The 12,162-nt window shown below is 38.5% G+C and overlaps 1 protein-coding gene across 1 annotated transcript in view; it reads right to left on the reverse strand.

The window, feature by feature from the left end:
- Positions 1-12,162, reverse strand: part of LOC141127585 (uromodulin-like) — a 177,164-nt gene that overhangs the window by 85,294 nt on the left and 79,708 nt on the right. The window contains exon 9 of the mRNA XM_073614187.1: positions 1,247-1,310. Coding sequence (XP_073470288.1) covers positions 1,247-1,310 — 64 coding nt within the window. The remainder of the gene's footprint in view (positions 1-1,246; positions 1,311-12,162) is intronic.

Below are 12,162 nucleotides of genomic sequence, written 5' to 3' on the forward strand. Positions count from 1 at the left end.
CGCTTATTGCCATTTTTCTTACCAAAAATATGTAGAAGAATACATATTGGCCTAAACTGATGAAGATTTTTTTTTTCTTTTTGGATATTATAGCAAAAAATAAAAAAAATTTTTTTTCAAAATTGTCACTCTTTTTCCATTTATAGAGCAAAAATAAAAATAGCAGAGGTGATCAAATACCACCAAAAGAAAGCTCTATTTGTGGTTAAAAAAAAGGAAGTCAATTTTGTTTGGATACAACATCGCACGACCGTGCAGTTGTCAATTAAAGCGACGCAATGCCATATTGCAAAAAATGGCCTGATCATTAAGGGGACAAATCCTTTCGGTCCTTAAGTTGTTAATGTAGGAAATGCATTAAGGTTAAAAACTGTTAGCCTTTAGAACAACTTTAAATGTAAGCAGAATAACAATTGTATTATTATAAAAAGGGAACATCTGTTTAGGATGTGAATACTCCTGCAAGTGGCCTACAGCACTGTAGAAAAGTCCTCAATATACTTGGTTACCACCCTTGCCACATAATTGGGTGTATCCACAAAGCATAGGTTTATGTCATCAAAAGCAAAACATTCTTATTTAGAACGGTTTCACATCTGAATCGCACAGGAACGCAGACTGCATACCTGTGCAGCTCAGTTCAGTGTGATTTTCAGTCCATTAATTTGAATTAGATGAAATCGCGTGGGATTGCAAAAAAAGCACTGCATGCACTAGACTGGCCAAAGTTGGAGCAATTTTCTTTCCTGCAACCATGGGTGGCCGGAAAAAATATTGCTCGATTCCCCTACCATGGAGCCATTTGGTTCTCCAGTTGGGGGGGGAGTCGTCCCCACCAGGAGAGCACAGCGATTACTGTTAGTGGCCATAATAGCCGCTAGCAATAATTGCATGTCAAATCCGACAGATTTTTTGTACCCAATATGATTGATCGATCAACTTGGTTACATTCAACCTGCCCATACATGGTCTATGTACGGCTTAAGTGGATTTATTTTCTACAGGCTTAAACATATTCAAATCTTTTTCTTCTTATTCTGATAGTTGAAGCAAAGTTAATAGAGTTCCTAATAAGAACTCATTATTTATTATTTTCAATCTTGCTGACAAACACACATATATATGTGCAGGGAATATAAAAAATAGGAATAAATTACGACCAATGACATAAGATTGTCTTATGATAATATTATGACAAATAAAACACATTTCTGTGCATATGTAAATGATAGTTATTGTGACATACCACCAAGGGTTAGGCCTATCTTGACTTCATTAGTAGCTGTGTTGAAGGATTTAGCACGGGTGCACTGTGAAGAACAAGCAAAAAAAAAATCATAAGCTGTTAGACTGGTTTACATGTCTGATATTTTAATTGTAAATAGCAAATCATGATGAGCTTCTAGATTTTTATTATAGCATATGTAATTGCCAGCAGCATCTATTCACACATGCATATAGGCATGATTTTCAAACCTAAAATTTTAAGATTGGAAAATACATCCATACGTGTGTGCACACGGCATTTTCTGTTTTGCATTCCTGTAGGCAAAATTACACTGCAGCTGTGACTCTTAAACATCACAACAATAGATGTATTTTACACTGTACACCTATATGCTGTACTTAATTGCTACTGTATGCCACACATCATAGGTCATTATAAAATGCTGTATGGTTATACAAACTAGAAGAATAAGGTTCTTGTCCCATCAATGGGATGAAACTCTGACTGTCAGCTGCATAGAAATATTCTCTCTCTCCCTCTCCCTTTGCTCAGTTTTTAGTAGAAGTACCCTTTTGCCATGAGTCTTTTTGGGAAAGATGCAACAAGTTTTTCACACCTGGATTTGGGGATCCTCTGCCATTCCTCCTTGCAGATCCTCTCCAGTTCTGTCAGGTTGGATGGTAAACGTTGGTGGACAGCCATTTTTAGGTCTCTCCAGAGATGTCTCCAGAGATGTTCAATTGGGTTTAAGTCAGGGCTCTGGCTGGGCCATTCAAGAACAGTCACGGAATTGTTGTGAAGCCACTCCATTATTTTAGCTGTGTGCTTAGGGTCATTGTCTTGGTGGAAGGTAAACCTTCGGCCCAGTCTGAGGTCCTGAGCGCTCTGGAGAAGGTTTTCATCCAGGATATCCCTGTACTCGGCCGCATTCATCTTTCCCTCGATTGCAACCAGTCGTCCTGTCCCTGCAGCTGAAAAAAAACCCCCACAGCATGATGCTGCCACCACCATGCTTCACTGTTGGGACTGTACTGGACAGGTGACGAGCAGTGCCTGGTTTTCTCCACACATACCGCTTAGAATTAAGGCCAAAAAGTTCTATCTTGGTCTCATCAGACCAAAGAATCTTATTTCTCACCATCTTGGAGTCCTTCAGGTGTTTTTTAGCAAACTTCATGCAGGCTTTCATGTGTCTTGCACTGAGGAGAGGCTTCCGTCGGGCCCTCTGCCATAGAGCCCCGACTGGTGGTGGGCTGCAGTGATGGTTGACTTTCTACAACTTTCTCCCATCTCCCGACTGCATCTCTGGAGCTCAGCCACAGTGATCTTTGGGTTCTTCTTTACCTCTCTCACCAAGGCTCTTCTCCCCCGATAGCTCAGTTTGGCTGGACCAAAATAAATACAGCGCTGGCTATATGAATAGACAAATAATGTGCAATAGCATTAGAACCATATAAAATTGATGCAAGTGCTAATCATTGTAAATGCCAAAAAAATGTGAAGAAAATAAGTGAAATCAAAGTAAATATGTGGAAAAAAAACTCTGTGCAATGATATCAAGATCATATAAAATTGATACCTATTATTAAGGAGATACACAATATAGGTACCATGAGAAATAAACCATGTGTGTTGACAAAAACAATCCCAATAATCAATACTGAAAGCATCCCTTCAGCCTATGATGAACAGTCTGTCACCTGATATGTTGATATTTGATGGAGACAAGAGAGATGACTCTGGATCATAGTTCCTACGATGTGTGCTTCAGGTTGCAGGATTTTCATAATCACCCATGTAAAATGTAAAGAAAAAACACTATGGTGAAGTACTGTGGAGACAGGATATCAATTGCGCATAACAGCGCTACTCACAAGAAACAAGTGGTGAACAGGCATTCAGAGAAACTTCCGCTTTTGCCGCTGTAAGCGTGCATTCCACAGGGACTGGAAGCAGCGTCACTGGTTTAGATTTGAGACGTGAGCCGGATATTACGTCGACGCGTTACGCCCCTCCTCCAGGGCGTCATCAAAGACAGAACATCCAGCCCACAGATGGTGTAATATATAGTAAAGGTAAACTCCTCCCTAAAGGAGGAAAAAAGAAGTGACAACCAATTAAGGCTGATGGGTGTAATCACCCACTTTTCCTGATTCATCATGTCCTGTTAAACCAACAATCTTTATTGGTAAAATGACTTGAACACAACATTCAGGTCGTATTATAAAAACATTGACATATGTTGATAAAAAATATAAAATATAAAATATATATTTACTTATTAGCAGATAGGTCTCCGATTAATGTTATTTGCCTCAAATGTAAATTCAAAGATATAATATCATTATGAACATAAGAAGACCTATCAGAATGGAACGGGTCATACCATATCATTCCTAATACTGACTGGACGTCAATAAATTTCAAATGAACCATAAAAATGAATAAACATAAAAATAAAAATAAAATAGAAAAATAAAATAAAATAAAAAATAAAATCAAATATAAAAAATATAAAATAAATAAAAAATAAAAATGAAAAAAATCTGAATAAAAAGATATAAAAATGGAAACAGAAATAAGTTATGTAAAACATATAGATGGGAAAGTGACCAGTCGGAAACACCAGGCCCGGCTAGGTCACTTTCTATCTCTACATAAATTCACAGTAAAGGACCAAAGGAAACAATGTAACCAATTATATAGAAGGTAATTAAGATCTACCTATGTCACCAATTGGATAGGAAACAATTGAGATCTAGCTCGATATTGAGGCCATAAGGGTTCAAAGTACGAAGCCTATGGATCCATTGGGTCTCGTTCTGGGAGATAGCTCTCTTGAGATTGGAGCCTCTCCAATGGTCCTCAACTATCAATACCACAAAAAGTTAGTAAGCTAGGGTCCCTATTATGAAACAGCCTAAAGTGATTTGAGAGACCGTGATGTTTATATCTTTTTTAATTCTATTAACATGTTCTCTGAGTCTAACCCCTAACTGTCTAGTGGTTCTACCCACATATTGTAGGTTGCACGGACAGGACAGCAAATATGTAACATGTGTTGTGCTACATGTTATAAACTTTTTAATTTCAAAAGATCTTCCTTCAGAAAAAGACTTAAAGTGAGTGATCTTTTTCTTACGAAATTTTGAAGTCCTACACATCATGCATCTTCCACAGCTGTAAAACCCAGTCCGATCCAAAAAAGTGCACAGCTTTCTAGGTGGATTAACAACATTGTGTGCCAGTTGCAATCTGAGCGTGGGTGGCTTGGTGTAGATGAATTTCGGCTGGGTGGGTAGGATTTTCTTCAAATCACCATCTTCCAATAATAAAGGCCAATGTTCTTTGATGATTTTTTCAAAATCTCGATACTGTCTGTTGAAGCCAGTCATAAATGCTATCCCATAGTCGTGTTCCCTTTTCACTTTCGGTTTAAATAGATCTTTCCTATCCAACTCACCAACAACTTTTTTGGTTTGTTTTAAATCTTCCAATTTATAACCCTTGGCATGAAATCGTTCCACAATAACGTTGGCCTGAAAATTGTAATCCTCCTCCTTACTACAATTTCTTCTGACTCTGAGCATTTGGCTTTTAGGAATGCCCCCCAGCCATCTCGGATGATGACAACTATTTAATGGAATGTACCCATTCCTATCAACCTCTTTGAAATAAGTGCGCTTACATAACTTATCACCCTCTTTAAAGATCGTAAGATCCAAAAAATGTATCTCTTTAACTGAAGCTTTCAGAGAAGGAGATGTTAAAAGGAATGGCACTAATTTTACTCAAAAAAAAAAAGATTCTGGTGATCCTGCCCAAATTATTAAAATATCGTCTATATATCTTTTATAGAGTCTGAGCTCAGGTATATTGATTTGATAGATAGCTTGACTTTCCCAAAAGCTCATGAAAAGGTTGGCTACTGATGGGGCGTACTTGGCCCCCAAAGCCACACCCTTCACTTGTCTAAAATATTCCTTTTCATGCCAAAAAAAAAAATTATGGCTCATCACCAGGTCCAGTGCTTTAAAGGAGAAATTCTTGCTGTTTAGGCTTGATGTCAGTACTCCCCAATGCCCATTTAACAGCTGAGAGGGCATCCTTCTGCTGGATGTTGGTATATAGCGAGTTGACATCAATACTTGCCAATAAGCAATTATCATCCACAGTCATTGGACTAATAAGTTTGATCAAATCCTTACTGTCTTTGAGATAAGGATATTTCCTGGTGAGTGGTTGTAAAAAATAATCTAAATATTCCCCAAGCCTGGAGAACAATGATCCGATTCCACTAACTATGGGTCGACCCAGTGATTTTGTTGAATTCTTATGTATTTTTGGTAACTGATATATCACGGATATCCATGGAGCTTCCGGAACAAGATATCTGGCTTCTTAAGAATTCCTTCTTCCTTTGCTGTTTTAATCAGATCTTTCAATTTAGCTTTACATTTCTTTGTAGGGTTACCCTTTAATTTTTCATATGTTTCCTGGTCACTAATCAATCTATTTAGTTCTTCCAAGTAATCTGTTTTATTGAGTATCACTACCCCCCCCCCCCCCCCTTATCAGCTGATCTAATTACTATATTTTTGTTCTTTTCTAGTGTCTCCAAACCCTTCTCTAGATCTCTATTACATCTACTTGGTTGCACAGCAAGTCTATCCAAATCTTGCTCAACCAAAGACTTGAAGACACCCACAAAATGATTGTTAGCAATTTTAGGATTGAAAATAGAATAATTTTTTAGAGAAGTATGTGAATACTCCTCTACATCCGGATTCCTAGGAGGGTTACAGTTGGAAAATAACTTTAATATTAATTTCTCTAATAAACTTCTGAAAATCAAAAAAAAAAAAACATCACATTTATTTAAATTCCTATCTAAGGCAAATTTGAGACCTAGGTCTAAAATCTTGGAGTTCATCCTGCGAGAAAGTGTCATCGCTAAGATTGAAAATTCCTTCCATTAAGTTTCTCTTTTGCGTTTTCCTTTGCCCTCCTCTGCACCCTCTCGTTCTTCTTTTCTTTCTTTGTTTTCCTGCCATTGAGCTGTTGTGGGATACCATGGTCGCCAATCATCCAATGTATTCTGGCCCTTCCCTCATCCTCGGGGGGTCGTTGTTCCTCTTCCCCTCATAGGGGGTCCCCCAGAGCCCCTCCGCTGAAAATCCCCTCTTTGGTTAATGGGGTACCACCCTCGCCCCCTATTGGGTGGCGGATGGTAGCTGGGATAATTGGGAGGCCAGGGCTGTCCACCATAACCACCTCCTCTAAGGTCATGACCTCTTTGGTTATAGAATCCTCCTCTGTGATCATAGCCTCTTTGATTGTAAGATCCCCTATAGGGTGGATAGGGATGCTCCTGATTCAGGGGTTCAAACCGATTGTAGGTCGACACATTATAGGCTGGTGTTGGTGGATCATAATATCCACTATTTGATTGGTTACCTCTTTCAAAATCCTTATATGAACCATCATATTTGCGAATTGGAGTTTTTATAGTGTCCAAAACACGTTCTGGTTCTGCACAAGAAGCAGACGTAACTACAGGTTCTTCCACAGCCTCCTGCCATTTATAGACTTTATTAGATTTATAATCATTAGCATTGATGTCAACTCGCTATATACCAACATCCAGCAGAAGGATGCCCTCTCAGCTGTTAAATGGGCATTGGGGAGTACTGACATCAAGCCTAAACAGCAAGAATTTCTCCTTAAAGCACTGGACCTGGTGATGAGCCATAATTTTTTTTGGCATGAAAAGGAATATTTTAGACAAGTGAAGGGTGTGGCTTTGGGGGCCAAGTACGCCCCATCAGTAGCCAACCTTTTCATGAGCTTTTGGGAAAGTAAGGCTATCTTACGATCTTTAAAGAGGGTGATAAGTTATGTACGTGCACTTATTTCAAAGAGGTTGATAGGAATGGGTACATTCCATTAAATAGTTGATATCATCCGAGATGGCTGGGGGGCATTCCTAAAAGCCAAATGCTCAGAGTCAGAAGAAATTGTAGTAAGGAGGAGGATTACAATTTTCAGGCCAATGTTATTGTGGAACAATTTCATGCCAAGGGTTATAAATTGGAAGATTTAAAACAAACCAAAAAAGTTGTTGGTGAGTTGGATAGGAAAGATCTATTTAAACCGAAAGTGAAAAGGGAACACGACTATGGGATAGCATTTATGACTGGCTTCAACAGACAGTATCGAGATTTTGAAAAAATCATCAAAGAACATTGGCCTTTATTATTGGAAGATGGTGATTTGAAGAAAATCCTACTCACCCAGCCGAAATTCATCTACAGCAAGCCACTCACGCTCAGATTGCAACTGGCACACAATGTTGTTAACCCACCTAGAAAGCTGTGCACTTTTTTGGATCGGACTGGGTTTTACAGCTGTGGAAGATGCATGATGTGTAGGACTTCAAAATTTCGTAAGAAAAAGATCACTCACTTTAAGTCTTTTTCTGAAGGAAGATCTTTTGAAATTAAAAAGTTTATAACATGTAGCACAACACATGTTACATATTTGCTGTCCTGTCCGTGCAACCTACAATATGTGGGTAGAACCACTAGACAGTTAGGAGTTAGACTCAGAGAACATGTTAATAGAATTAAAAAAGGATATAAACATCACGGTCTCTCAAATCACTTTAGGCTGTTTCATAATAGGGACCCTAGCTTACTAACTTTTTGTGGTATTGATAGAGTTGAGGACCATTGGAGAGGCTCCAATCTCAAGAGAGCCATCTCCCAGAACGAGACCCAATGGATCCATAGGCTTCGTACTTTGAACCCTTATGGCCTCAATATTGAGCTAGATCTCAATTGTTTCCTATCCAATTGGTGACATAGGTAGATCTTAATTACCTTCTATATAATTGGTTACATTGTTTCCTTTGGTCCTTTACTGTGAATTTATGTAGAGATAGAAAGTGACCTAGCCGGGCCTGGTGTTTCCGACTGGTCACTTTCCCATCTATATGTTTTACATAACTTATTTCTGTTTCCATTTTTATATTTTTTTATTCAGATTTTTCTCATTTTTATTTTTTATTATTTTATTTTTTTATTTTTTATTTTATATTTTTTAGATTTGATTTTTTATTTTTATTTTTATTTATTTTTTTATTATTTTCATTCATTATTTTTATTTTTATATTTTTTTCATTTTATTTTTCTATTTTATTTTTATGTTTATTCATTTTTATGGCTTATTCATTTTTATGGTTTATTTGAAATTTATTGAAGTCCAGTCAGTATTAGGAATGATATGGTATGACCCATTCCGTTCTGATAGGTCTTCTTATGTTCATAATGATATTATATCTTTTAATTTACATTTGAGGCAAATAACTTTAATCAGAGACCTATCTGCTAATAAGTAAATATATATTTTATATTTTATATTTTTTATCAACATATGTCAATGTTTTTATAATACGACCTGAATGTTGTGTTCAAGTCATTTTACCAATAAAGATTGTTGGTTTAACAGGACATGATGAATCAGGAAAAGTGGGTGATTACACCCATCAGCCTTAATTGGCTGTCACTTCTTTTTTCCTCCTTTAGGGAGGAGTTTACCTTTACTATATATTAGACCATCTGTGCGCTGGATGTTCTGTCTTTGATGACGCCCTGGAGGAGGGGCGAAACGTGTCGACGTAATATCCGGCTCACGTCTCAAATCTAAACCAGTGACGCTGCTTCCAGTCCCTGTGGAATGCACGCTTACAGCGGCGAACGCGGAAGTTTCTCTGAATGCCTGTTCACCACTTGTTTCTTGTGAGTAGCGCTGTTATGCACAATTGATATCCTGTCTCCACAGTACTTCACCATAGTGTTTTTTCTTTACATTTTACATGGGTGATTATGAAAATCCTGCAACCTGAAGCACACATCGTAGGAACTATGATCCAGAGTCATCTCTCTTGTCTCCATCAAATATCAACATATCAGGTGACAGACTGTTCATCATAGGCTGAAGGATTGCTTTCAGTATTGATTATTGGGATTGTTTTTGTCAAAACACATGGTTTATTTCTCATGTTACCTATATTGTGTATCTCCTTAATAATAGGTATCAATTTTATATGATCTTGATATCATTGCACAGAGTTTTTTTCCACATAGCCAGCGCCATATTTACTTTGATTTCACTTATTTTCTTCACATTTTTTTGGCATTTACAATGATTAGCACTTGCATCAATTTTATATGGTTCTAATGCTATTGCACATTATTTGTCTATTCATATAGTCAGCGCTGTATTTATTTTGTTTCATATATCAAGTACTAGTACTTTTTTACAGCAGCGGCATCGCACAATATATATTTTTTTCACTATAAAATTAGTCGCTAGCGCTGCATATATTTTTCACTCCAGTTTGGCTGGACAGCCAGCTTTAGGAAGGGTTCTGGTCGTCCCAAAGTCTTCCATTTAAGGATTATGGAGGCCACTGTGCTCTTAGGAACCTTACGTGCAGCAGAAATTTTTTTGTAACCCTGGCCAGATCTGTGGCTTGCCACAATTCTGTCTCCGAGCTCTTCAGGCAGTTCCTTTGACCTCCATGATTCTCATTTGCTCTGACATGCTCTGACATGCACTACTGAGCTGTAAGGTCTTATATAGACAGGTGTGTGGCTTTCCTAATCAAGTCCAATCAGTATAATCAAACACAGCTGGACTCAAATGAAGGTGTAGAACCATCTCAAGGATGATCAGAAGAAATGGACAGCATCTGAGTTAAATATATAAGTGTCACTGCAAAGGGTCTGAATACGTAGGACCATTGATATTTTAGTTTTTCTTTTTTAATAAATCTGCAAAAATGTCAACAATTAAATGATTTTAGCAAATGGCTGCAATATAAACAAAGAGTGAAAAATTTAAGGGTCTCTCTCGCTCTCCATTTTTGCAGAACAGTGTGTATGAATAATGCACATACATCACACACAGAGAATGTGTCGCAAGCCGACCTGGCCTGCCTTTCAGCTGCTTTTTCCTGCGTCAACCCCGGGTCAGACATTTATCTGAGGCCCCCCCGTTATTTCCCATTTAGAAATTGGGCATAGCCTGGGAGCTGATTTGTAAGTAAGATGAGTTGCTTTTTCTCGAGAATTTCTTCCCCTAGAGGCCATTAAATACTAATAGATATTTTATCTACTTATTTTTGAAGTGCAATCTTGCATCATACTCCTGATGAGTGGCTGACAGCCACGAAACGTGTAGAGTTTTAAACTAATGGTGCCAAGACAAGTCTGGTTTAATTATGTATTTTTATTGTGTATTTGCCTATATATTTTATGTATGAGTAATTAATGAATTTATCTTGTCAATCATGTTTATACGATGATCTGTATTAGATATTTTGCATTATACCAATTTATTTATTTATTTCAGGTACTTATATAGCGCCGTCAATTTACGCAGCGCTTTACATATACATTGTACATTCATATCAGTCCCTACCCTCAAGGAACTTACAATCTAAGGTCCCTAACTCACATTCATACATACTAGGGACAATTTAGACAGGATCCAATTAACCTACCAGCATGTCTTTGGAGTGTGGGAGGAAACCGGAGTACCCTGAGGAAACCCACGCAGGCACAGGGAGAACATGCAAACTCCAGGCAGGTAGTTTTGTGGTTGTGATTCGAACCAGCAACCAATCATGTTTTTCGATTATTTGTATTATACACTACATTATTGCAGTCAATATTTAAGTCTCATTGATTACATTTATACTATTACCAATTGATTAACATGTTTTTTAGATCATGGAATGTCTAATGTGATTGTGTTAAAAATAAATGTTACAATCTTATATACATACTCTATACGTCATCATTCGCAATGATACGCCTCATTCAAAGTCCCACTTCTTTCCTCTCTTTTTTTTTACAAATACATAGGAATGGAGGCGTGCCATTACTGGTTGTGTCAGGTCACATTTTACTCTTATTTGCCCAAGCAATAAAAGGATCTTAATAATATGAATGCTTACTTTTTTCCGTAGGCCCTAATGGTAAATGAAATGCCCTGCAGGCTCCCAAATAAATGGTTTCTCCATAAATCCTATGAAGATACGGTTGCACATGCATATTTCCCAGCCAGCTTGAAGAAGGACCACAGCACTACCCAACATAGGCCATGGCTCCAAATCTAGGTGACCTGATAATCTGAGGTATGTAGAGAATGTCTAGTAGCATAAGAAGAAGAAAAGAAGCTTTTAGAGTTCAAAGAGAAGTATGGGTTTTTATTTTTTTTCAGATTCATACTTACCTAGGTGGATGCAGCATCGGTCCGATGCTGTATCTGTCCCCCGGTGCCTCTTCACTAAGAACTGAGCGATCGAACATCGCAGATGGCGCTGTTCTCACAGATCCGAGCTGAGAGCTGCTGCCTGTCAGTCAGCAGCTCTCCTGCTCTGCTCCTCAATGCCCACTGGAGCACTAACCTGTGGAGGGGCAGTCCCAGGCTCTCAGCGGCTCACCGAGAGGCTAAGACGGCTATCAGTCCAGGCATCTGGTGGATCCAGACTCCCAGAGTTGGGATGATCTGTTTAATGTCAGCAGAGAGCTGCTGAAAACGGGTCACAGGAGTGCAAAACGAATTGCACTCCCGTGACCCATTGGAGAAGCCAAGCCAAACAAGCTCAGGCTGGACTTCTCCTTTAAAGCCCAACTCCAGGCTGCTGTTAAACTGGTTGTAAAGTCCGAAGTTTTTTTACCTTACTGCATTATAACCAGGGCTGGAACAAGGCAGGGGCGGAAGGGGCGGATGCCCTGGGTGGTACAATTTGTGGGAGGGAGGGGGGCGCAGGTGAAGTGCTGGCAGTGTGCTTCACAGTACACACTAGCTGGCGCCCCTAGCTGTACTGTAATCGTCTGTACCTTACTGCTGTAATGTGCCAA

The sequence above is a fragment of the Aquarana catesbeiana genome, linkage group LG02, assembly GCF_042186555.1.
Source record: "Aquarana catesbeiana isolate 2022-GZ linkage group LG02, ASM4218655v1, whole genome shotgun sequence".
Lineage (NCBI taxonomy): Eukaryota > Metazoa > Chordata > Amphibia > Anura > Ranidae > Aquarana > Aquarana catesbeiana.